Genomic DNA, 26,686 nt, shown 5'->3' with positions numbered 1-26,686 from the left:
TTAAAAATTAACACTATCACTGTTGGTATATTATCATTATGCAGTCAGCCACCTTCGAACGGTAAATCTTCTCCAAGCATCTGAATTTACACAAATCTTATCAGATTTCTTGCGACCACTGAGCCCGGAAAAGTTAGAGAAATATATATATATATATATACACACACACACACACACACACACACTCATAGAGATGTAGCTAAAGGAACTGACATGACAGGCCTCAAGACCTTTTGTTTATGGAGACAGTGTCAGCTGTCATGGTAGGAGAAAAATGGCTCTAGGCCAAGAAATGGAAAAGCGGTAGGGAAGCAACCTCAGGGTCTTCTCACCAGATAAGGTGAACAAGTAATGAAAAATGCATCAATAAGCTCTCTCTCTCTCACACTCACACACACACACGTGACGTACATCTGCTTCTCTCTCCTTTAAAAAAGATATTATCTTAAATTCACCTGGAGGTTTCCCAAGTGTACAACTCTGTTCTGTGGCTGGACTGTTTGGCAATCTTACCTCTCACCACCAATATTCAGAAAGACAGCAGGACTTGGTACTCGTAATATTACATACCTACGGTCATAATTACTCTTGCTATAGCTCCAAACAGAAGAACTTAGGTTGTTTTATTAGAGGTAGAGACAGTAAAACAGGAAAAGGCCCCTTCTTCCCACCCCTTCCCCAAGTGTTTCGTTTCCCTGGCTGATGGCTTTGTTTGAAGGTATTCTTTGCTTTGTAATGATACTAGACAATATTGTCCTAGACTATAAAATAATGGCTTGTTGATTTCAGATGGAGAAAAGGTAATAAAACGATATCAGATCTCAGTATCTGTGAGGTATTTAACCTGCCAGAGCCAGTGCTATTCTAGCTACTCTACCTGGGACCCCTGAGGCATGAAGAAACAGGGGTGTAGACATGGTTCTTTGGGAGGGGATTTGGTTCTTTCCTTCACAGTAACACTTAATAAACCACAACCTAAGATCACCAGGCAATTAGTCATCAGGTGACTATGGTCCCCAAGTCCCGATCCTGACTTAACTGTAAGTGCCGAGAGAGAAGGTGTAAAGTATTACCTAATCCAGACCCCATCCCCCGGTTCCCTCTGGTGCTAATTATTCAGCCACAGAAACCAGTGCATGCTGGGAAGGTGACACACTTCATTCTCCAAGTACAAAGGCAGGGCACGCAGCTTGCTCTAATGCTGGCGCCGGGTCAGCACAGGAGGGAAGAAGGCAGAGGGCACCTACAACCCCCAACGTGCCATCGTTCTAAGCAGAATAGGGCATCGGCCCTGAAACCAGGGGCAGGAGGCCAGAGTGGGCAGTCTAGAGCAACAACCATCACAGTCTCATCCAAAGGTCCAGAACCTTCAGGGAACTTCATCATTAAGAAGGGAATGCACTGATCGTCACTCTTTCCTTCTTTGCAGAATGGGCTTGGGGCCCCTTGTGGCACTACATCCTGGAGCTCCCCCGAGGTCTCACAGGAAACGGCCTGTGCCTGGCGGTTCAACTGGGAGATGCCTGGCCCAGGTTTAGAAGTTTAAATTTGTCACAGAGGACAAATTGTTATTAACAGAGAAACCCCCACTCCACAGGACAGAAAGGCAACTTGTTTCTCTGTGATAGAAGGCAAACAGTTTGTTTGTAAAATATTGTGAAAACAGAAAGGAAATGCAATCACCCTTCTAAGAGGAACACCAGATTCACCATTCACTAGGAAGACCTTACAATCAAAAATCGTCACAAGGACAGCGGCCCCTCACCTGCCTTAGATTTTTAACCTCTCTTTGATGGCTCAGTGTTTGCACATGTTTCTCTGACTCCATCAAGGACTGAAAAAATGGAGGGAGCACATTAATGGGATTTAACGATACTTCGTTTGGATACAAGTTCCCTGCTTCTGATTGGTGCTCTCACCACTCTGACATTCTTTCGAGTAAGATGCTTTAGTTAACTGTGAAGTTTACGTGTGTATGTTGATGCCCTTATGAGTCTAAAAACACATCAGATTAAGCAAAAATTTTGGAAGGAAAATGAAGCCTACAGCTGATGGGAATTACAGCTATCACGTCACAGTTACTAGGCAATGGGGCCAACTAACAATAAATAGGCGAACACCGTCCCGTCCCATCAGCGACTTTCACTAACAGGGAGAAAAATCTCTTCCCTCTCTCTCCCTGCCCAACACTTAAGTTTGAAATCAGGCTGTTGATGCAGGGAAAATGAAATGGGGAAACCAAATTATCACCACTAACTCACATGATGTTCTAAGAAAGGGCAGCACCTCCAAGAAACTGTACACAAAACGAACAACCCCCATCAACTTTAAACTGGGAATAAAACATAAATGTTCCTGCTGCTGTCCTCCCACAGCTCAACTCCACTGTGACAAATCTGGATTTCTCAGCAGTGTTTTCATCTTCCTGGCAGAGAGGAAAGGAATAGGACCCCAATACCAAATATGACAGGAAAGGAAAACGAGCCACAGGGATGAAACTCTCCTATCTGCAAATCCATACAGGTTATCCACGGCGTTCCTAGCTAAAACTGAAAGATCTTTGGAGGAAAGTCTGCCTGAAACTCAACATTAAAGTGAAATATCACTTTCCTCACTCTTTAAACCTAATTTAAGCCAAACTTGCAACCCCTGGGGCAAGCTGGGAACTAAATATGGAACGTTTAGGATAGAAAAGGAAATGAATTGATATTCACTTGATCTGACAGGGAAACTTCATGTGGAGTTCAGAGAACAGGTGTGGGTTTCAGAGTATGAATGTTTCTACCCGAGGGCAAAGAAATACCTGCCTGCCACCATCTCTACTTCCCCCCAGAGGGGTCTGAGGGACACCCAGTCCATCACAGGCCACAACTGCTAGCATCCAGGCTTCTGTTGGTGTCACCCCAGGAAAAACAGCATTTCTGCAGGGCTTGGGTAAGGCAGCCACGCCAGTGTCGGAGAGCCAAAATGAAAGCAATTCCCTCGGAGCTCATCTTCACGGCCTAAACATGAAGCAGCTCAAGAAACACCTAATGGGCACGACACTTTGGCTTAATTTGGTTAATTTTTCAAAATCTTCTGGGTTCGAATGGGCGATAACAAGGACTTAGGGAAGTGCATGAAAACCAACCTGGGGTTCAGGGACTGCAGGGGCCTTGCTGATTAAAATGCAGCCTTCTGCCTGCCAGGCTGGCCGAACAGAGCCATCCTCCAAGACAGCCCAAGAAGGGGAATTAGGAGGTGCAGCTCTATAAAAATCCATTTTAGCAAATGCTGTCAACTTGCCATTTTAGAAGCTGAATAGTTTATGAGGGGAAAGAAAACAGGTATGGAAATTCTGGCCATATTTGTACACAGCTGAGGAGCCTCCCTGAAGGAAAATCAGGTTTCTAGGAAGGGCAGCTCACAGGCTTTCTAAGGGGCAAGTAAGTACTTATGGAGAACGTGGGATGTTACAGGGAAGCTTAAACTTTTCATGGCAAAGGTGACACTCAGGAAGATACTGGAAAGACACTCAGCTAGACTTTTTTTTTTTTTAAAGCTTAGTTTGTGTAAAAGCATGACCTGTATAAGCACTGCTTGCAGCTACCTCCTGTAATTCCTGGGCTTCTCAAGGTGGCAGCTGAAGCGGGTCCGTGAAGGCTGGCGACAGGCCACTGAAGAGCTGTCGCCTCCAGGACGCTTCAGGACCTGGATCTAGTGTGGACTGCCCTTCCAGCCAGCCTGTGTGCTGTGCTGATAAACACAGGAAGAGGAGAGAAGCTGCCACCCTGGCACTTCACAGCTGAGGGACACAGAGCAGGAGTGACCTGCACAGAGACGCAGACTTCCTGCTGCTCAGACTGTAGGGAGTAATGATGATTAATACAAATTTAAGAATGTCCTGTCTCTGTCTTTACTTTGGGGCAGAGATTATGGTGACCAATATTCTTTGCGCATCCGGGGTCAAATATGGTGACTGCAATAGCAGAAACATGATACTTGTTAATTTACTGTCAAGAGCAAAGTCGCAGAGATTTCCGATTTTCTTAAGATTCTTAGATTTTCAAACCACACAGCACAACTTGCAAAGTTCTGGATTACAATCTTTTAAAGAACTGTTTTTAAGGCCAAAGACTTTAAGGGGCTTTTGGATCCTTTCTGGATGCGTGGTTACTTAGCCTTAATTATAATACTCCAAAACCCTGGCTGGCAGAGTCCTGGGGGTCTGGCTCTGCTGTCCTTAACACGCTTTAACACCCACTCCTGCTGATCTGATGGGTCAAGTTCAGTGCCTTTGCCTGGTTTGCTCTCCCCATCCAAACATCCAGATGGCTCTCCCAGCCCCACCGGACCCAGGCTGTCCTCTGCTAAACTCCTAAGCCATTACCTGGCACCTCATCACATAGTGCCCAGAATGGTTACTTTTTCATACACATTGAAGTCCCAATATATTGAGGGCAGAGCAAAGCCTTCAAATCGAACCAAACACTTACGGAGCATCTACTATTTCAAGAGCACTGTCTTAGACATGGTATTTACCCACAAGAAGTGCACATTCCAGCAGGGACACATTTTCTTGATGTCCCAAGTAGCCTGGAAAGTTGAAACAGAGGAGAGGCACACAATAAATGTTGGCTGAATAAATGAATGAGCCAACTCCTGGAACAGCCCTCTCTTCCTCTCTGCCAATTCAAATGCTTAACACCCTTTTAAGCCTTACAGCTTCCACAAAGCATTTTAAACAGACTCGCATTTGCTAAGAGTTAATCTCGTTTGAATCCAAGCAGCACCTACTGCTTTTATGGGACAAGACCTAGAATTTTAATGATCCCCTTTTGGGAGGAGGATGGCTTCTGATGAAGTTTCTATTCAGAAGAATATGAGAAAAAACTCATACTTCTTATAAGATGAAACCTCCTAAGGACCAATACAAGGCACAGTTTTAACATCCAAATTATTTTTAAAATAAAATTTTAAATAGGATTTAATAAAGAATTTACCTTCTGCCATCCTACCAAACCCATTCTTTATTACCAGCCCCCCGAATTAAGAGTCATGCTACTCTCTCAAATTGCTGTCACCGCTAAAGTGATTCACCATTTAGAAACACAAGGGAAATACTTAGAGGAAATAAGTATTTCCAGGAGGAAATACTTAGAGCCATAAACCACGGCCTGAATATCACAATGTTTATGTTTACTGGGTGTGGCCCCATCCTGTGACTCCTCACTGCGTTTACTGGCTAGAGGAGGTATGGGGACAATTGGGAGTGTACAGCTACCCCTTTGGGCTGGGATGCCCTACCTCCCTTGGGACCGAGTGCAAGTGTGGCCGTAATGCTCCAGCCCGTCTAAGGGTCCGGCTACCAAGCACAAAAGAGGGAGGTCTCCAAAGTCTTCTTTTTCCTGCTTTAGATATGCAGGGTTCTGAAGACAATCTAAATTTTCCAGAAGTGATTCTGAAATCGAAAACACAAAATCAGCTATTTTAGTTCCACAAATAGTCCAAACCACTCATCCACCTGTGAGGTATGACCAGGACATGCAGGTAACACAGATGGCAGCCAAGAGGCAGCAACCACACCAGTGCAACAGAGGAAGGAAACCAAGAAGGAATAGAAAGGAGGGTCTCAGCGTAGCTCCAAGATCAACAGAGACAGAGGCCCATCTGTCCTGAGGGCGGCAGTCTGGTGGGAGTGCAGACCCAGGAGTGAGGTGGATCCACATGGTGGGTGGCCCTCCTCTCCCCGCTCAGCCTGACCGGCACCTGGCGGTACGTGCTCGGAGCTCCCCACCTCGGCTCTCCACCCCCCACCCCGACCTCAGCCAGCAGGACAACCTGAGTTGACCGGGGCTGGGCAGCGAGTGCATTCAGGCGGTAGGGACACTACCAACTACGGGATACCTTCTAACAGGTCTATCAGTCAACACATATTTTCTGATTACTTATGTTGGGCTCTATTGCTTTCCAATCATTTCTGAAGACACAAGTGATCAATGGAAGTTCCAATTAATTACAGTGGCATGTACACCAATAGAAGCCCAGTGGAAATTAATTTATAAATTCAACCTCAGAACTTCCGGCCTCTTCTTGGCCATTAATTTCCACTAAGGAGTCAAACTGAACACTCCACACAAACATGAATACTTAAAACAAAAAAATCTTATGGTCCAGATGTCTTTCAACAGAGAGAAAGACAGAGGACAGAGGAGAGGGGAAAGGGGAGGGGAAGGGGGAGAAGGAGGGAGGGAGACAGAGAGAGAGAACATACTGATATGCAAACCGTCAATCAAACCAGGACTGGCAGTTAAAGTTTTATCCTTAGAAACACTGGAATTATGCTCTGAGGGCTTCATGACTAAGTAATTCTCATCCTTTAATAAATGAATGTCATAGGCTTTAGCAAAAAAAGAGGTTATTAAAAAACAGGAAAGTCTAGAATTACAGAGTAAGGTTCACATCTGTTATTGGGAACAGAAACAAAACACCTGCAACCAAGTGGGCAGTAGCTCTTCTGGGTGGTATGTTTCACCTCCAGGCTTGGTCTCGCTTCTCTGGGAGGAAAGCTCCTGGAGAAGAACAGCCCAGTTTCTCTGGGTTTTCACTGAACTTAGTTGGCAGATCTTAAATATACAGTGACCATATTTTCTGAACCCCAAATTGTGTCACGTTAGCCAGTGACGGCGGGGGTGGGGGCGGTAAACCACCAGCTCTTGGGGAGGTGGGGTCCATGGCCAGACCACTGCCAGCATCCTGCCATTCGCTGTGTGGCAATCTTTCTGCTCCCAAGAAGTCCTAGGAGAACTGGAGCAGCTTTTTATTTCTCTGTGTGGCCACGGTGGCCTGGCAGTGGAGAAGGAAGATCAGATTTCCAGGCTCCCTCCCAACAGGAAGAGGCTCCACGCTGAGGAAGCAGAAACGGGGCAGGGCGAGGCTCCCCCCTCAGCACAGAGTGGATATGACAGCCTCCCTAAGGAAAGAAAGCGGAGGCCAGACAGCTAGGATTTCTCAGGCAATCCTTTAAAGATATTAATGGAACACCCTGGGTACCATATATGAACCTCCCCAATCCGTCTGTGGCAGAAGGTCCTTTTTATTAGTGAAAATATAGCCCCTGTCCTGGGTACCCCTAAATTGGCAGGCAGGACTTCTAGGGGACATCAAAGGTTTCACACAACAGGCAATTGCTATACCTTTTTAATGAAAAGAAACCTAATTGATTCTAGTTTATCGTGGAAAGTAATTGCTCTTTGTGCCAACAATGTAAGACTGGCTTGGTGCTTTCCTTAATTCTGCATTAACCTCTGGAACCATTTTAAGTAACAATAAACATTAAGTAACTTTTTAAAAAGTTGACAAAGGACATTAGGTCATATCAGAGATAGTCCTTACAAGAGCTCTGTGGGGTAGGTTTTCGTTTTAGCCCCATTTTACAGACAAGGAAACTTGAGACTCAGAGAAATGGAGTGGCTTGACTCAATGACACATAGCCATAAAAATGGCAGCCTTCTGCTACAGATTCATAGGTCCTCTGCTGTACCACAAAGACATTATTTAACTTGGGGTGGGCTGCAGGGGAGGCTTTTTAAATCCACATCTCCCCTCGGAGCAGAGCCCCAGGGACAGTGATCTTGGAGTGGGTGGCTGGCTCACATTCAACTGTGATGATGAACCAGTTCTAGAAATCAAACATAAAAGCAAGTCTCCTGCAGGGCTTTTAACATGAACCAGCATCTGGATTTAGTCTGAACTCTGCCCTATCAGCATGGAGCCTATGTTTTTATCCCCCAAAGACAGGTGGAACAGACCACGTGATAACGGAACAGAACATCTGAAAAAGCAGGGTTGTCCCAGAAAACCAAGCATGCAAGGTTGCCACTGCCCCATGGGTCCTTTGCTCCACCCCTGCATGGAAAGCAGTCTTTTCCCCTGGGACAATGGTCACCGTCACCGTCACCACCACCACCACCACCACCACCACCACACCACATCCCCAGCCAGGCCATGCACACCTTGAAGGTGAGACCCTATTTTATCTTCCTCTATCCCCTGTGCCCGGCACACTGCAGGTACTCAATAAACAAATTTTGTTTAATAAATTCAGACTTTTCCTGAGCACTTCTACCAACGTGGGACCTACCATTTTGCCAGGCGGCTAGCTCATCCAAGAGTAGAACCCACTCTGTGGCTGAGAAAGGCTTGATGTATGACAAGGTTGTACAAAAAGCTCCAGTAAGAATCAAGAGGAAAAAGGGCAAAGAATCCCTAGTTCTTAAGAGGTTGCTGACCTCTTTCAGGATTTCTTTAGGGGGTTCCTTAGGACACTGGTCCTATGGTTTCCGGGAGAAGAAGGATTTGATTCGAGATGTCAGATAAACTTAGGAGACACTGCAATCCGATCCTAGAAGGTTCATAACATATATTAACTTCTAAGGCTCTGAGAAGTCCTGCAGGAAACAACCCTATTTAACTTTATTTAACATGGTGTTCCTCAGACATTTGACCACAGAATCTATTTTCCACTTAATACCCATGAATATCCTGAGGATTGAGTATTCTGTGAAATACTTTGAGAAACACCGACCCACGGGACCTCTAAATATCTGAAGTGTCTGTCACTAGTTCATAATACAAAATTTTAATTCATTTTAGTTTTTAAAATTTTAAACTTCAAAATAATTTGGAGGATAGGGGAAAGCAGTATTTTCAAATTAAATGAACATACCAACAAAACCAGGGTGAAGTCTCTTGCAAGGTGGGGAATCTCCATCTTGGAATGAAAATCCAGCATTAAGACACGTGTCTCCAAGTTGGGAAGAGAAAGCAGTGAACAAACATCCTGCTACCTGCCCCAGGGCCATGGGGGACCTCTGACAGGCCAACCTCTCTGGCCATGGCACAGAGGCAGGTCCCAACAAGCCCCCTTCTCCCATCTCTATACAGAAAGGTATGCCTATGAGAAGCAGGGCCCTGGGGGAAGACTCTACTTACAGAGAACATTATTTATAAGATGAATATTGAGCATTATGAACACTGAAAAGAAGCATTTAATGGGAGCTTAAAGTGTACATGAAGTTCCAGTAGTAATTCTGGTGGTTTTCATTCCACTTATTTATGTTCCACACAAGCTCTGTGGCCAAAAGAGACCCGCCAGAAAGCCATCTATAAATGCTACTGCATGAAGAGCAGCAGTCACTCAGGCTCTGTCCCCATGCTTAGCAGGCTGGCCAGTGGTGAGCAAAGGCGCATTAAAAACCCGACAGACCTAGGAAGAGCAGCCTTAGTGCTGGACGTCACTGCTTTCCAGGGAAAGGGGTGTATGTAAGGAGTGTACCAGCCTCTGCACAGAAAACGTCTTTTCAGGGCTCTTGTCAATTTTCTTTCACTGTTGTCAACACTAGCAACATCCAGACAGCCATTCTCTCCATGAATGACAGTTCAGACTTTGGGTTTTTTAAAAAGTAAGAATAAAGATCCCTGCAGGTACAGAATTCTTGAGGCTAGCACACTATAACCAAAGACTAGACAACAGTTCACAAGTGCAAGGAACAGAGTACGTTCTCCACGCAGTACGTACCGCACGTTATATTCCCTAATGGAAATATCTATCAGTACATCAAGAAAAAACATCACATGAGTAGCCTATGATATTGTCTGTATTTGGTTAGAATCAGTCCTATCCCCCAACATGAATATTTAAAGACATAATGGAATCACAGCATTTAAACATCAGTCCAACAAGTGTCAAAGGTTTGTTCCTTCTGGGAAGTGGCCTAAATTTAAATTCTCAACGGCCTCCAACACCAGGACCTGCTGTTGCCACACTGGTATACCACTGTTCCTTTACAGTTCCATGTCATCACGTATCCCTTACGGTGGCAAGTTCACAGACAGAATGCTAGGTTTCAGGTTTAAAATTATACATACTATGCACCCTTAAAATTCTATGATTTTGCTAAAAAAAATACAACAACTAGTGAATATCATAAAAAAGAAGCAGACTCACAGCTAGTGGTTACCAGTGGGGAGAAGGAAGAGGGGGAGGGCCAGATGGAGGTAGGGCATTGAGAGTTACAAACTATTAGGTATAAAATAAGCTACAAGGATATGTTGAAAAACACAGGGAATAAAGCCAGTATTTTATAATAGCTATAAGTGGAGTATAACCTTTAAAAACTGTGAATCACTATATTGTATGGCAACTACAATTCAATTTAAAAAACTAAACAAATCTTATTGGTTAAACAAATAAAAAAAACCCAAAAACAAACAAAAAAACCCAACTCTATGATTCTGTCCTCTTTTGACAGATGAGAAACCTACTATTCTAAGAGATTCATCAGTGACATGGCCAGTGGCACAGACAGGAAGAGAACTACCTCTCTGCTCTCCACCCGGGCTTTTCCTAGTTAGTATTTTCCAATCCTTATCATAAAGTTGTTTAAAACGCAACTAAATATGGGGCTGCTCCCTAATGGGGTCTCCAGATGCCAAAAGATGAAGATGAACGAAAAAGCATGTGAACTTAGGCATCTTCTGACATCAAAACTACAGTGAAACTGACGTTGCTTTCCTGCCAGAACAGACACATGTCAATCTCAGGAGGGCTTACTGGAGGCACAGCCCTGAAACCACCACATTTGCCCACAGCCATGCCTGCTGCCAATCTGTACACATGCACACCAAGCTTCCCCAGTGCCTGACAGAAGCAAGTGCCCCTCATACCCCAGTAGCTGGCACTCACAAAGAAGTACAGTTATTCTTTCCTTTTCCCGATAGACCTGTAGGTCAAAGGATTTCACACGTGATCTAAAATGAATGACATGTGTGAAACACCCACCCCTCCAGAGAAGCATCTCACCACAGCTCTCCAGCAAGACTGTCTGTCAACTGGACAGAACTGCTCCGGCACCCACTCGGGGTCACATGACCTTCAGTTAGCAAGGCAGGAAGTGAGTCTAGAGAATACCACAACTACTGGCTTAAAAAAAAAAAAAGTCAAACCAAGAAAGTCATTATAGAACAAGTCTTGGGAAGCTGAGGTGCTTAATTTGGGAGAAGTGAATTCTGAGACTGTGACCCAAGTCCTGTTTTGTGAATTCAGGAGAATCTTCAATAAAGCGATAGCCACAAGTTTACTGTAAAAGTAAGAATATACATTAGGCCACACATGCTCCTGGCTATATAGTGGAGCCATTTATTCCAAAGCACAATGGAAATCCTAAAGCCAGAAACCAGACTCCCTCAAAGCCCTTCACAGTCTTCAGGATGTTTCTTTCTCTTGCTCTGGTCATATTGAGCTGGTTTACTTTCAGGAAAATTTGGTGACTTTTCATATTTTTTACTTAAGAAAAATCTCCTCAAAAACACTTCACCCAAAATATTTTGAGAAAAAGGTGACTAAATTACCCTAAGATTCCAAAAGGGCATAATAATAAACTGTGTACTCTTAAAACTAGTTACTTATTATCAAAATAATTCACTAAATATATTTTTTTAAACATAAGTATTTATATCTCCCTTAAAAAATATATATATTTTTTGTGGTACGTGGGCCTCTCACTGTTGTGCCCTCTTCCATTGCAAAGCACAGGCTCCAGACGCGCAGGCTCAGCGGCCATGGCTCACGGGCCCAGCTGCTCCGCAGCATGTGGGATCTTCCTGGACCGGGGCACGAACCCGTGTCCCCTGCATCAGCAGGTGGACTCTCAACCACTGCGCCACCAGGGAAGCCCTCCCTTAAAATATTTTTATACCACCTTTTAGAATTACACACACACACACAAGAAAAGTCTGCTATTGAATTAAAAGGAAAACCTACACTTGAAAAATAAGACAAAAATTGATGGCACATTTTCTTCTCAATGAACTAGAAAGTGGATTCCTTACAACCAAACCAAAATTAAAACCTACTTGTGTCTTCAGAAGCCACAATCATATTCCTCTTCTTAAAGGAAGACAAACTGTTCTTCTAAAAGCCAAATATCTAAATTTCTCAAGGCAAGTCTCCACCAGTCCGAGTTCTGGCAGTACGGAAGTGTGTCACCCTTCTTAGCTTCTGCTGCAGTCTTTTTACCGTCTCAAGGGCTATTAAATGACTCGAAACAGATGTCTGAGTGCCATTAGGGACCTGCTTCTGCCTGGGAAAGCGGAGAAGCTGAGCATCACAACACTCTCGACATTCCACTTTCGACAACTACCCATGAACGGGATGAGCTCATCACAGGAGACCCTTATAATTCCTTCCCCAGGGCAGAGGGTTAAACAAGGCTCAGCTTTTTATGGCTTTGAATCCCATTTCTCTTTCACACCACTTAATAAAGAAGAGTGTAAGTAGCTAGCTGATATTAAAAAAAAAAAAAGGAACTGGGGCATAAAAAGAGCCCCTGAACATGGGAGGGTCTGGGGGTACAAATGTGTTATAGCAGAAGACCCCAGTGCTCATCTTACTACTTGAAGAGGAGAGTTCTGGGGCAAGCTTGTATGTTACCTACTGATTCTGGCTCCGGTTCAGAGCACTTCTCATTTTTACCATCTAGAGATAATTAGGAAGAACGATTATGGTTCAAGCCATTCCAGAAATAGGGATTCTGGGTCCAGCTGTGTGACCCTGGGCAGACCACTTAACCTCTCTGGGCTCCCTGCTTACTCATGTGTCAGTCAGTATGTGCACCTAATAACACCGCACATACTTCAGCCCACTGCAATTTTACAAAGCACGTTCACACACTTCAGTGCATTTGATTCTTGCAATAACCCTGTGGAGTAACAGGGGCTATTATCCTCATTTTATAAAACTGGAAATTGAGGTTCAGAGGCCAAGTGACACACTCCCAATAGCAACCAGAAAGCAGCAGAAGTGGAACTGAACCCTCAACTTCCGATTCCAGTCAAATGCTTCTCTTTTGTTGCCACATCACGTTGCATGATCTCTCTGGTTCCAACAGAATTAAAATGCCACAATTTAAAAAATCTCTGTCGCCATTCACAACTCTTGTCACCGTTTGGAATCTGACACCATTTATACGTTGGGAAAAAGAAGCATGTGAGTAAGTGCTCTCTCACATTAAAAACTTCTGTTTTCTATTTAATTCTTTTTGCTCTTTTAAATGCTTAGATGCTGAGTGCTAATAAAGATGCTTAGTACTAATGGTGAAGAATCTAACAGATCTTGCTTCTGGTGGTAATACTCCTGTATGAAAGAGTCCAGAAAGCATAGTCTACTGTCAAATTAGAAGCACCTAAAAATTGTTACTTTGCTGGATAAAAAAGATATAGAAACTGTAGCATCGAAGATGGACAATGGCAGTGCTGGACCTGAGAGCCTAAGAAAGCCCTTTGGCTGCGTCCTTAACCTTGATGTTTGTGTGGCCTAAGGTCCCCTTCCTCCCATCCCTTCTATCCTCATCCATCCATCCAGTAGGGGGACCTGTGTCATAGGTCAGCGAGGGTGACTGGATACAAAGAAAAATGAAACCTCTGAATGTGTATTCTTTTTACTGGCAGTAAAACTCCCGAGCTGTCAGCAAACTGTGGGGAGGGGCACCTGACAGCCCTATTTGTTTTGCTGGTACAACTCAGAATGAACTGGTTGGGAGCCAGGTTACTGTGCACCACGTAAAGGAAAGCCATTGTCCCCCACCGCCCCTGTTATTACTATGCCATAGCACTGGGCACTGACCTGCTCTGCCCACTTCCCCTTTCCTCAGTGAGCCTTCAGCCTGGCACCCAGCTCTGAGATGAGGCCTGCTTAGCACCAGTGAAGCTCCCCACATTCAAACCAACAACGTTCTGTGTGGAGATGAGTGAATCAAAGTTAAAATCCAACCCATCAGCATCCATGAGTTCGCTACGGATAATGGACTCCATGTCACATTCCAAGCTCCCATTGAACATGTCCAGGTCCAAGTCGCTGGGGAACTTCTCATGGCCCATGACGGGAAGGTGTGCACTAGCTGAGTACAAGGAGGAGCCTGAGAGAGAGTCCGAGAGGGTTTGCATAGACTGGCTGACAGGAGACTGCTGCTGGTGTTTGGCTGACCCGAGGCTGCTGGAATCGCTCAAGCCCATGTTGCTGACGGAACTTGACAAGGCACGGCTGCCACCGAGAGCGCCCTGGGTTTGGTGCTGGTGGTGGAGCAAGTTCTGATTGACCAAACTCCCCTGGTTAGGCTGGGCGGCAAAGGACATCATTGGATCACTGCGAAGCATCACGTTCCGGCGGGAGTTCTGGGCGGACACAGCGGTGCTGGCCTGAGACATCAAGGGGTCCGACTGGGTCATCATGACATCGCTGTGGCTGAGTGAGTCCGACGTGAGCAGGTCCTGGAGTGTCTGGTTGCCGTAGTGCGACATGGAAGAGAAGGTGGCTGGCTTGTTCTCTTGGATGGTCTGCATGGGAGACTGACGCAGGGAGTTCAGAGACGAGGGGCCAAACACCGTGCTGCTGAAGGAGCTGGTGGGGGAGCCCAGGCCGGAGCCCTTGGTGGTGTATGGGAAGCTGGAGCTGCGCTGCATGAGCCCCCCGGGGGGCGACGGCTGGGACGCAGGGAGCGCGATGTTGTCCAGCAGGTCGTCCATGAGGTTGTCGGCCAGCCCGTCGTTCAGATTCATGGTGCCCGCCATGTCGGTCAGCCGGGGCAGCTCCACGGTGCACGGCTTGCTGACGGAGGGAGACAGGCTGGCCGAGCTGCTGTAGAGCATGGGAGAGAGTGGCGCGTCATCATCCTGAACGTCGTCCAACTCCGTGCTAGCCAGGATAGGGGACAGGCGGCCACTGACTGTGCTGGCATTGGAATTGGTGCGTGAGCGGAAGTCGGTCCACGCGTCCAGCTCATCACTGCTGCGAGACGTGGGGCTGCCGGGCCACTTGGAGAGCTGGGAGGGACTGTCGTCTGCTGACTCGGTGGTGGTCTGCAGGGCTGCCTTCTTCTTGGCTGCACGGCCCCGGCTCTTGGTGTACTTGTTGCTGTTGTCCATGGAGACAGCCCGCCGCCGGGGCGCCTTCCCACTCTTCCCCCCGTCGGGGTTGATGATCCACCATGAGCTCTTGCCGGTCCCCTCATTCTGAACCCGCATGAACCGGCTGTGCAGCGACAGGTTGTGCCGGATAGAGTTCTGCAGAGAGAGAAGGGACAATGCAGATGAGCCAGAATGGTCCAAACTGAGCACTCAGAAGAAACAGTTACTAATCAGACTCATTTTTTAAAGCAACCTCAGAGGCTAAGGAAAAAAATAAAAGGCTTTGCATGACCCTCCTTGGCTTGGTATTAAATGACAGTATTGAAAATGGCAAGCTCCATAGTTAGAGGGTGGGAGATGGTTTCATATCCAGGAAATGCTGGGGATGTAGGAGCTCATTGGCATTGTTTTTCTTAAATTCCCAAGTTTTATTGTCCTTTCTGTAATTGTACTTCCTATACTGAAGTTCACACTTACCATGTATTACCACACCATTTCTCCCTGCACTTTGCAATAAACCTCCCTGGCTCTCTAAGGATAATTAATCACTTAGGGGGCTATTTTATTCTATTTTGGTCCCCTCCTCCTCTAGTACAGAGGCAGCATCTACCTTTTCTTAACCACTTCTATGAACCCAGAACTGGTGTGAATTGTTACCGATCCTTTCTACGACTCCATCTCCTCCTGCCACAACTTCACACCTGTCTCACAAGCATAAGAAAAAAATGGTAAAGTAGGATTTGCTGAGTCGACAGAAGGAGGCAAGTTTCCCATTCAAAAAAATTCCAAATAATTTACACAGACACTCCCTCCTCAAGGCAATGTGGTCTGAGCTCAATAACTTCCTTCCGAAGAATACAGTATAGAAAGAGGAGGTGGGGGAGAGTAACTTTCCCATGAAGAGACCTGACATCTCAGCCAGGTGATCACCATCAACAGGGCAAAGTCAGGTTGATAACAGGCACTCGCTATAGTATGATGAAAACCGCACCTTCCTCAGCGGTCTTCCTTCCAAAACCCATCACGCCAGTCTAATCATGAGAAAAACTGCAGACAAATCCCAGATAAGGAACATTTTTAAATGCCTGTCCAGTAGATCCACAGGGAGCCTAAGGAAGCATGATGACTACATATAATGTGGTATCTTGGATGGTATGCTGGAACAGAAAACGGATATTAGGCAAAAACTAAGGAAATCTGAATAAAGCACAGATCTTAGTTAATAATAATAACGTATCGACATTGGTTTATTAGTTGTGACAAATGTACCAAACTAAGATTGGATGTTAACAACAGGGGAGACTTGACGTGGATACCCAACATCAAGAACTCTCTGTACTAGGTTTGTAACTTTTCTGTAAATCTAAAACGATTCTATATTGAAAGGTTTACTTAAAAAAAGAAAAGAAAAAGGGCAAAATATCCTGGAAAACCTCACAACTGCACCCATCTTGCAAGAACCCTCCTGGCTTGGTAGACAAGCCCAGTTAACAGGGATGACCCAGATCCAGTCCTATCTCTGCCACCGACCAACCATGTGACCTGAGCAAATCGTTTAATCTGTCTGCAACAACTTCAGTTCTTCTTCACCACAGCCCTAACATCCAGACCGTCCCTCCCTGATAGGGATGACGTAAGGATGATATATGATAATATACTTCAGGAGCCAGTCACGCTACCAAGTCAGGGTGCTCTTACTGCTATTATAAAGCACAGGGTCATCGCCTGGGGAGGGCTCATTCTCATCTGAAAATGCCTCACGTGCAGTAAAAGAGAGGAGTTGATGGTATTTGCCACACCTGGAATAGCACCTGCAGGCCAGATGAGTTTTTATTTGCAAGTTAAAAAGACAGAAGATATTGCCTGCTGCTGTCTATTAAATACAAACCATTCTAAAAGCTACCGTAGTTTAAAAAAAAATTGGCAATCACCAACTGTATTCATGTAGAAGATACAAATACATGTGTTCTACCAGAATGTTTTTAAAACATAGAAAGTGAGCAGGATTTCACCATACGTAAATAACCCAAAATACTCAGAGTGTTTCCCGTGTACATGTTCCCATGCAAGGATGCCCAGCAGCTCCGACTGGGCATTGAGCATCAGCAACCACGGGCCATAATTCGGCGTTTCTACAACAGCCGCAAAGACGCGTCTGAGAGAAGAAAACAGGCAACGTGCCGCGTATCTGGTGAGACAAATGTTGCCTGTGAGACTATATATCCTGCTTCCCTTTTACTCTTATGGTTTTTAAAAGAATAATGGCATCTCTATGAATGGTTCAGAAATCACATTTCTTTAAAAAGTAAAACACCTTCTCAATAAAGATATGAAGCATGCTCTTAAAACTCACTCTGCAGGGTTCAACAAGCAGGCAAGTGCGAGGTGGTTCTATTACTGAGTACTCAGACAACTAGATATTTTATTAACTAAAAACTTAAACTCAAGCCTCTCATTGAAAAAACAGGGTGGTCCTGAAGCTCTGTGGGGGCAATGTAGACGCTAGCCCAATTACCCCTCCCCTGGCCAGCCCCCTTTGCTCTAGATTTTGGAAAGAGTTCATACCAACACCCAGAATTAACAATGACCAATCATAAGTACCCAGTTATCCACCCCCCCCCTTTAAAAAGCATTTGGAGATTTTTTTTAATGCGTTTTTAGTCTCACAATTCCAAACCAAGTAAGAAAGAAAATGAAACACTTTAGAGACCTCCAAAATGTTCTCTATGGATTTTCTAATGGTCATCTGTTTCTACGACTCTAAACCCCAACAATGTATGTGTGTAATTTTATAAAATTACAAGCTACCATTGGTTAGGAATTTGGAGAGAGAAATTAAGCTTCTGTAGGGGTTTGTGGTAAAGGGGCTGGAATACCCACACGGAGGACCAGAACCACAGCCTGTCAGGGCCCAGGTCCCTAATTGCAAGAGGGAAGAGTGAGAGCCTGCCTGACTACAGCACCATCAGTTACTGGGCCAGAGGTTTTAGATTCCTCGACTCTAATCCTCCTAGTAAACCGGCAAAGTTGGTGCCCTCATCATATATATGAAGGCTCAGACTGAGAGAAATTAAATAACTTACAGAAGGTCACACAGCTAGTGTCTATAAGAACCAAAACTGAAACTTGTTTTCCCAAGTCCACTCCAATGCTTCCTCTGCAACCTTTCCCAGGTCTGTCACCAAATTAGACAGAAGTCATCGTGCTATCTGTGCTGACATCCAAAAAAAGAAACTTTTAAGAAAGAAGAAGGATACAAAGGCACAATCCTATGACTATAATTTTGTTTGTGAAAAAGTTAAGGGTAATAATTTGGTAGGTCTTTCCTAAAAATGTTTTTAAAAGAAAGTCTTCAGAAGAGCAAGCCTGAAAGTAAAGGCTCATCCTATAGCTCGCATTTGTGTTTCTTTACTAAGGTGGCCATCGTAGCATTCATCCTAAAGAGAGGACAGTGGTTACCATACAAACCAATATAAACTACCCTTAGATTCTGAAACAAAACCCAACTTATTAAATGGGTGATTAGCTTCAGTGTCCAATCTTCGCTCAGTTCTTGTTTTAGAGGTTGCTAGTGGCAGAATACATCTCCCTAAGGCATACTACCTACAACCCAACACTCGGACAGGTTTTTCCAGTTCCATTACTAAGACGACGCAAACAAAAACCTGTGTCACCACCAACCTCACAGTCCCCAGCCTTCCGTTTATAAAATGCATAATCTGAAGGGTAGGGGGGGCATTGACAAAGGCCATCCAATGTGGCCCCCTGTCTATTTCTAGCTCAAATGCCCCTCACCCTAATATGGTCAGATACCAGAAATGTATTCTGCCTTTTTGCCTCATAGGTCATGATTCTAATTACCAGGTTCTCTAACTAAATTTCGGTGAAACAGGAGAAGGTGAATAAATGCCAGAGAAAATATCAGAACTACAACGTTTCCCCAGCACCTTCCCTGATAACGGAAGTTAATGGTGATATGATTTCTGTAAGATTTCAAACCGCCCCTCCCTCACCTCAATCCCAGGAATGAAGACATGGAATTTATAAAATGAGACAAGCCAATTATAAAATCTTCTTACGATCTGTAGTTTAAGTTCTCTAAAGACCTCTTCACTGGGGGCTCTAAATTAGTTTCCAAAGTACTGTGTGCATTTTAAACTATAAAACTACCATCAAAAATATTCTATGGTTTTCCACTAATTCACCTGTCATACCAAATCGTCTAAGTTTGTAAGATGTAACATTAGTTTGGGGGTTGAGAGCTGACAGTAAAGGAGGAATGGTTTGATAGGACTAGAGTGATTTTTCTAATCACATCTAAATACACATTTTGAAATACATTGTGAGGCAGACCATTGTTAATTGGCTGGGTGTGCTTTCCTTAAGGCTAAGGTGATAAGGTAAATATAACCAACCAAGACTCCCATTGCTAGAGCTCAGGCCGTTCCGTCATCACATTTGGTTACTAAAGGAGCCAATAAATTACTCTAACCCCAACCCAGAACCCTGTAAATAGTTCTGGTTATTTAAATCCACTACTAAGAAATCCAGAGATTGATGAATTGACAGCAAACCAAACATCTCTAGGAAGAAACTTTTGTCAGAGACAAATATGCCAGTTTTTTTCCAACTTGGGCCCAAAGATGTAGAAAACCCTGCAAGCAACTGTAACACAATGTCTCTGAAGAGAGAGCAGAGATAAAAATGAAACGAAGAGTATTCTTATGTCAATCTTCTCTTTAACAAAAAGATTTACACTGAAGCAAGGCCTGCACTGGGGCAGTAAACACTTTAGGTGTAATTAGTAATAGAGCTGTCAAACCTGTCCTGTGTGACTGCAGCTGCCATCAGCTGCCTAATCCTTCGAGGAGGAGGGATGTGCAGGTACATGAAGGAGGCCGCCTGATAGAACTCACATTTCACAGTTGGGCTGACTGCGGCCGTGTGGGTCAGAGCCTGGAGATCCCTTTGCTTGGCTCTCCTTGAAGAAACCAGCATAAAAGATGACTGTCTTCATCAGAATCCGGTAATTCTTTTTCTTGCTATAATGAAGACAGTCTCCTGATGCAAGACACCTTTATCCCTAATGCTAAAGTACACAGTCACTACAGTTATGCCAACTGGCTGTGAAGACAGATGGACCCCAAACAGATGAGATTAGATTAAGTGTCGGGGGAAGCTGCCTGAAATGAATAAGTATTCCACCAATATTTACAAAGTGGCTAATTCACACATGCAATTTAATGTGGCCAGTGGAGGGAGGCAGGCTTCAATGTCAGCCAGGTCGGAGATGGAGTCGTGGCCATGGCATGTGTCCTGTGACCCTGGGCAATTGACTTAACCTCAGTTGCCCCTTTCATGAAACGGGGATAAAACACCCTCTCTGTCTAACTCTAGGATCTCTGGGAAGATTAAATGAAAGTACGGATGCAAATTACTCATCGAGTGCCAAGCACAAAAGAGGCTCTCAACCGTCATATCCCACGTACGGAAGCAGTGACATCACAAATGTTCACTTACTGTTTTCCGTGCATCATATACTTGAAGCCAGAAGGTGAGAGGGCGGGCTCCTTCCAGGAAGAGATTTCAAACTCTTAAAAGTATTTCAAAGGTGCTGTGCCACTCAAGAGTAGCTGGTAATTTCCCAACTATTGCTACCCTATGTCTGCTCCGGCCCCTTCCAACCCATGTTTACCTTGTAAAGACTGCCCACTAACCCAGACACCAGCTGCATGTGCTTCCCCTGGAACACAGAGAGGGTTTTGTCTGGAAGCAACATGTGGTATCAATTTATCTTTCTCAGCAACAGGCAACAAGGAATCCACTGACTTTAAAAATAAAAAGGGAGTTGTGTAATTTAACTCTTAAAGGCCTCTACCTTTCCCTCTCTCTCTCTCTTTTTGCTGTCTCAAAATGAATTATGGTTGTCAACTCCCAAGCCAGACCCATTGCTTCCCACCAAGCAGATTGCAGGCACTGCCCTGGTCCTCACGAGGGACTTCAGTGGGGATGATCTATAAGGCACTGCTTTTAATCCAGGACTCATCTACCTTGCACACAGGACCAGCATTTCAAGTAGGTCTCCTTGCTTTGACTTGTTGGCACCGACAGTTCAAAATGAGGCTGCCAAAGGCCTGAATCCTAATATATGCAACTGCTGAACAGGAGATGATAAAGGTCACGTGAAAAGCCCAATGGAAACCGTGAGTCCCGGGGAGACCCAGGGGACTGTGTGCCACAGCAGAACAACACAGAGACACCGCTTCAGGAGAGGGCCTGGGAAGATGCCTCTGATTTATAATGACAGGCTCTTTCAAAGGCAGTTCTCTGGATGATGCCCTGATTTCTCTTACGCATCAGTTTTCCGTCCTGGCTGCCTCTTTGAATCACCTGGGGAGACTTTAAGTACTCACTCATAGAGACTGGTGTGGGTAAGGCCTGGGGAGGTACATTGTTAAAGCTCCCCCCAGATTATTCTAATGTGCAATTAGAGCTGAGAATCACTGGAATTTCCCCCTTACATTTCTACTGGCTGAGACTCTAAGATAATGATTCCCAGTCTTCCCAGGTCTGGTGCACAGCAGATATTCTTTAAGTCCAAGTTTCCACCATTCAGAAGATAAGGATGAGAATCGGGCTCACAGATTTAAGCTGTGTTTATATGTACAGAGTAAAATGGAGAGTTAGAGTAATTTATCAAATAACTAGGGTCCAGATATCTTTTTTCTTTAAAAAAAAAAAAAAAGGTAAGGGGAAGGGTCCTTGACCTTGCACTGCCTTGTAGATGGTCACTCATTCTGCTCTGTGCCACTTCTCTACCCAGCATGGATAGACATGGACAGAAAAGAGGGTAAGTGGACTTTCCAAAAGTAGGAACTGATGATATAGGCTGAAGAAGGAATGGGCTGGGACCATAATTGATCCCTGTAATTTTCAGAATCTTCCCCAAATTATCATGAAACCTCACATAATCTCTTTTATAACAGACTGTCCTTCAAACAAAATGCCAAAAAGATAGACTGCATTAAAAATAACCACTGAAAAAGCCATACCCCAATCCTGAGGTACTTATTAGCTTCCATTGTTAAGAATACAGCAAAGTATTACTTAATGAACTTCCCTGAGAAGCAAAGTACACATGCAGATCACCTCAGTAACAATCACACAGTTTCTCCTTCCTCGACTGTACAAAACACTACATCACCGCACTCACTGCAAAGACCCTGGGTGGGGTAGGGGGAGGGAATACTGCAAAGGGCCAGGTAGTGCCACCATCCGAGGGAGAAGTGTGCAGGGCTGGTCCTTCTTACTAGACATTAGACATTTAGCTGGCTTATCCTCTTCCACTACACTTTATCTACTCCGGGACTAACTTGTTCGAAAGCAAGTATGCAAAGTATGATAGCATAAAACAGACTTGTGAGTTACTATTTCCGACTATATGGAATCCCAGCTTCCCTGTCTTCAGACAGAGAAGAAAACTTACACATTCACATACGGGATTGCATAATCAACCCTGATGTGTAAGACAAGGTCCAGGCTAGCTCCAGTCTTACTTTTGTCTAAAACACTAAAAGTTCAAACCATTAAGGGACTTATTTAAAAATACGACGTTCTAAAATAAATAGTGTCGGGAATTTGCCTGAAGGATTATATTTCCAGCTAGAAACAAGATTTCTGTTACATTTGCTGACAACTATCCTCTACCCGCAGAGGAAGTCTCCTTGGAAAACTCACATTTGTTTCACGTTTTCATGCAGTAAGCAGCAGGTTCTGGCCCCTCCTTTGGAGGAATAAAATAATAACAACCTGGTGATCAACAAAATGAACCCATTTCCTACCCAAGCCAAGATACGTGAAGCTTTCTTAGGGGAGGAAGGGCCAGGCAGACAATTTGTTCTGTCCCCAATTGAAAAAGAAATCCTAGATGGGAAGAAAGTTCTCTTAAAGACCTACCACACTATTACAGAGAGTTTTGTTGGGTTTTCCAGAGTGGGTTTTATTTTCATATTAACTTTTAAATTTTTTTCATTTAGTGATCTTTTCAAGCCCTTCCACAGCTGTTTCTGCTCTTGGAGGGCAAGAGGGAACATTCCATTCCTCCCAGCCAAACCTGCACTTCCGGCACACAGAGAACCCTGGCAGCCTTGCGCCCTCTGCCCACACCCACTCCCCGCAGCACCCTCCCCACCACCCGAACCCCCTGCTTCCAGACCCATGTCCTCCTCCCCACCACCCGAGGAAGCAGCAACTAAGGGCATGTGCAGTCAACAGAAAGACAGTCTCCAGAAAGCAGGTCAAAGCTGCAGCATTGGGCCACCCCTGCCCTCTTGCTCCAGGCTTGAATCCTGGCGTGACTGAATCCTTTCCCCTTCCCACAAGGAGCTCGGCAAACACACACCTTAAACTCCCCTTTGAGACCATGCAGGACTAGCCACACCAAATGGATGTGTCAAAGGGTTAAAAACCATGAAGTTTCAGCACCTTCCTGAAACTGACTCTGCAAAGTAGAGCAAAGTGGAACAGAAATAGTTTTATTATTAACATACTTTTCACTTAGATTAAAAAAAAAATAAAGCTGCAAGTGTTTCCAGTTTGAAACTGTATTGTGGGTGGAAATGGAGAGAATAAAAGGGCACTGGGAATACACATCCAGAATTCAGGAATATATTAGAGTCTAATCACTTTCATGGCATTATATAAGTGATCATCAGGGCAGGAAGTTCAGGAAAAATTTAATACTGTGGAAAATGGAGAGGGCTGTGAAACCCATCTAGTAACAAGCAGCCTTAACTTTACAGTGAAAGAAATGGAAGACCAAAGAGATACAAGGCATACCTAAATTCAATCAGCTAGGAGGTGACAGCCAAGCTGAGACAACTCAGATCTCCTGGCCTTGAAATATTATAGTAATACCATCCAGAAACACCATTAGTCCCAGTGTCTGGATTACCATGACAACTGAAGTGGTGAAGTGCAGGGAGCACAGAGGATGGTAAGATCTACCATCCACTCACCCATCCATCCACCCATCCATCCATCCACCCATCCATCCACCCATCCATCCATCCACCCATCCACCCATCCATCCATCCATCCATCCACCCATCCATCCATCCACCCATCCACCCATCCACCCATCCAACTTCAGTCTGCCTTGCTTTACAACTTGAGGAATAGAAGTCTGTCTCCTCTAACACATACTGAACTCTTTACGACCAGACGCCATGTCTTATTATAGCTTTATCACCTAGCATGGGGCTGGCACAGAGTAGGTGCTCAAAAATATTTCTCTAATCAATGAATTAATGGGAATGGGGCAGCAGCCACAAAACAGGCCTGAATTATACTTTAAAATGAAATGTTATAAAACATGACACCAGTGAATGATCCTCAACATGAAAAGACGGAAGTAAGCTTCCATTGTAAAATGTGAAAGAGCATCTAGGTTGTTCTAAAGTTGACAAGCCTCAGCCTCAGGTATTAACTTCAATTTACAACTGAATTTCCAAAACCAAGATGATACAGTCTAGTGAGTAGGCTTAAGGTTCTCTGTAGTAATATTATACAGATGGGCAGAAGGATGGTAAGTGGGCTACTCGGGGGAGCAAGGGCTCGACAGAATGGTCTCAGGTCTGTCCAGGGTGTAGAGGTGACTCTCCACCTGTCTCAGGATGTTATGGAGCCCCCATTACTTGGTAATGCAGTGGGCCCAGGGCGCTCAGAGGCATCCTCGAAACCACAGAGAACACATCTGGTTCTAAGTCTCCTCCAAGCAGGCACAGGGGCAACAAGAGAAATCCAAAATAGAGTCTACTTCACCTGCAATCTGAAGGAACTTACTGTGTTTGGTGCCAACCAGAGCCAAAACTCTGTGCTTGACAAATCTAATCTCATTTTACTTCCATGGCACGCCTGTCAGGAGGAAACTGAGGGGCAAAACAGTAACTGTCTATAGGCGGTCGTGCCGGAAATCCAGCCCAAGGCTAACTCCTACAGCAAAGCTCTCACCACTGCACTGTGTGTCCCCCTCTAAAGTCACTGAAGTGCCCAAGGAGAGAGGCACCATTCACAAGTGACCAAGGAACATGAAGCTTTCAAGACTACCCAAACCAGCCACTGAATTAAGTGTTCCCAGCTCTAAGTTTCTGTACGTGGTCCCTAGGACTATGAAAGGTGGGTAGGGAGGAAAGGTGGAAAAAGCACTAGCTATGAAACAAGCCTTGCTGGAACTGGATCATTTTTAGAAATGAGCCTTTTCTTCTCAGACACTCCCCAAAAGGGACACTATGGACATGTCCTACCTTGACCTGGGATCACTATTTTAGGGAACGACCGAACAAGATCACTGCCCAAAAGTTTTGAGTGTCCAGGCCTTCCTCAGAGGCACGTCTGGTGGCCTCTGTGCTCAGGGACCATCACCCCATAACTGAGTCAAGCCAGTTTACCTGGTTGTCCCTGGCAGGCCTATTCAAGCCCCCAATAGCTGGCACCCTGCTACAGGTCCTGAAGCCAGAGACATCAGGCAAACGTCTGCTTTGCCCTGGACCTTGCTATTCCAAGGCTTAATGTGAAACAGGGACTCAGCTCTATACTATTTAAAACATGTAATTAGTTTATTATTGAGCCAGAAAAGATTAGCTTGCTTTCAAACTATGTGAATTTTAAAATACGATGCCTTTTGCCTGCCAACTGACAGCACAATCAGGTTACTTCTGTTTAGCCTCAATCAAAAACTCTGGTAGAAAACTGCTCTAAGGCTTCATATGCATGCTATTTTATTATTTGTCTTCTGGCATCAAATCCTACAGAAACAGAAATCATTGAAAATGCAAGCACATTAAAAGGGTGGATGTGGAAGTGCTGAGTGGGTGAGTTAAACAGCTTGAGAGTTTGACATCTGAAATCCAGGAAAACTGCCTTTCTGTTCTTAGTTTACAATCCCTCCCTTCACATGGAATTCACTGGCTTTAGCGTCACACATACAAACACTGACTGTTTCCAGCTCTTCAGATGTTATGGTTCAGAAAAAATGGTTCTTTTTTGTCTTGTTATTTCAAGAGCAACGAATCTCTTTTTGGTAGCTCTGAAATATATGCCAGTGTGTGGGCACAGTCACACAGTTACACATGGGCCCACACCCTGGAAAGACTGGTAGGGGTGGAGGCACATTTTTCAGCTAGGGCAGGAAAAAGTAGGGGCTAGTATTTACAAAACAGATACGTGTATATGCATCTGGAAGCAGGCTGCCTTCCAAGTGTCAGTGTTAATTATTCGAATAGTCATCAAAAATCAAGGTGTTACTGGTGAAATAAGCAGAAAAAGAAAATAAATGACACATAACAGAGTATTTCATGTTGGCTACTGCAAACACACCACTGACGGACTTTTTCTTTATGGGAATAGAGAGTACAACAGTCAATTCTGCAAAACGACTCCGGCCTACAGTACCCTCTTTCCGCTCCACACCCCAGGGAAATTCAGTTAACAAGGAGTCTGAGGAACTGCTCCCTCTACCTGAAAACCTCACCTGCATGTGCAGCATTTCACTGTACTGGTTTTGCAAGATTTCTTCTTGTTTAAAACCACATGATGCAAAAGTGGCTGATGACCAATATAATGATGTCGCTAAATGCTGAGTGAATCAACCACTTATTCCAGGACACTCCTGGGTGCCAATTACACGCACAGATGAGCACCAGCCAGCTTGAAATTCCACATGAAACGATCGAAGAAAGGAGAG

The 26,686-nt window shown here is 44.7% G+C and overlaps 1 protein-coding gene across 1 annotated transcript in view; it reads right to left on the bottom strand.

The window, feature by feature from the left end:
- Nucleotides 1-26,686, bottom strand: part of FOXO3 (forkhead box O3) — a 117,116-nt gene that overhangs the window by 5,696 nt on the left and 84,734 nt on the right. Inside the window, exon 2 of the mRNA XM_024755476.1 lies at nucleotides 13,664-15,099. Within this exon, the coding sequence (XP_024611244.1) occupies nucleotides 13,699-15,099 (1,401 nt within the window). The 3' untranslated portion in view covers nucleotides 13,664-13,698. The remainder of the gene's footprint in view (nucleotides 1-13,663; nucleotides 15,100-26,686) is intronic.

The sequence above is a fragment of the Neophocaena asiaeorientalis genome, unplaced genomic scaffold (assembly GCF_003031525.2).
Source record: "Neophocaena asiaeorientalis asiaeorientalis breed wild unplaced genomic scaffold, Neophocaena_asiaeorientalis_V1.1 scaffold105, whole genome shotgun sequence".
NCBI classification, from domain to species: domain Eukaryota; kingdom Metazoa; phylum Chordata; class Mammalia; order Artiodactyla; family Phocoenidae; genus Neophocaena; species Neophocaena asiaeorientalis.
The sequence above is the reverse complement of the archived record's forward strand: the minus strand, read 5'-3'. Positions and strand labels throughout refer to the sequence as shown.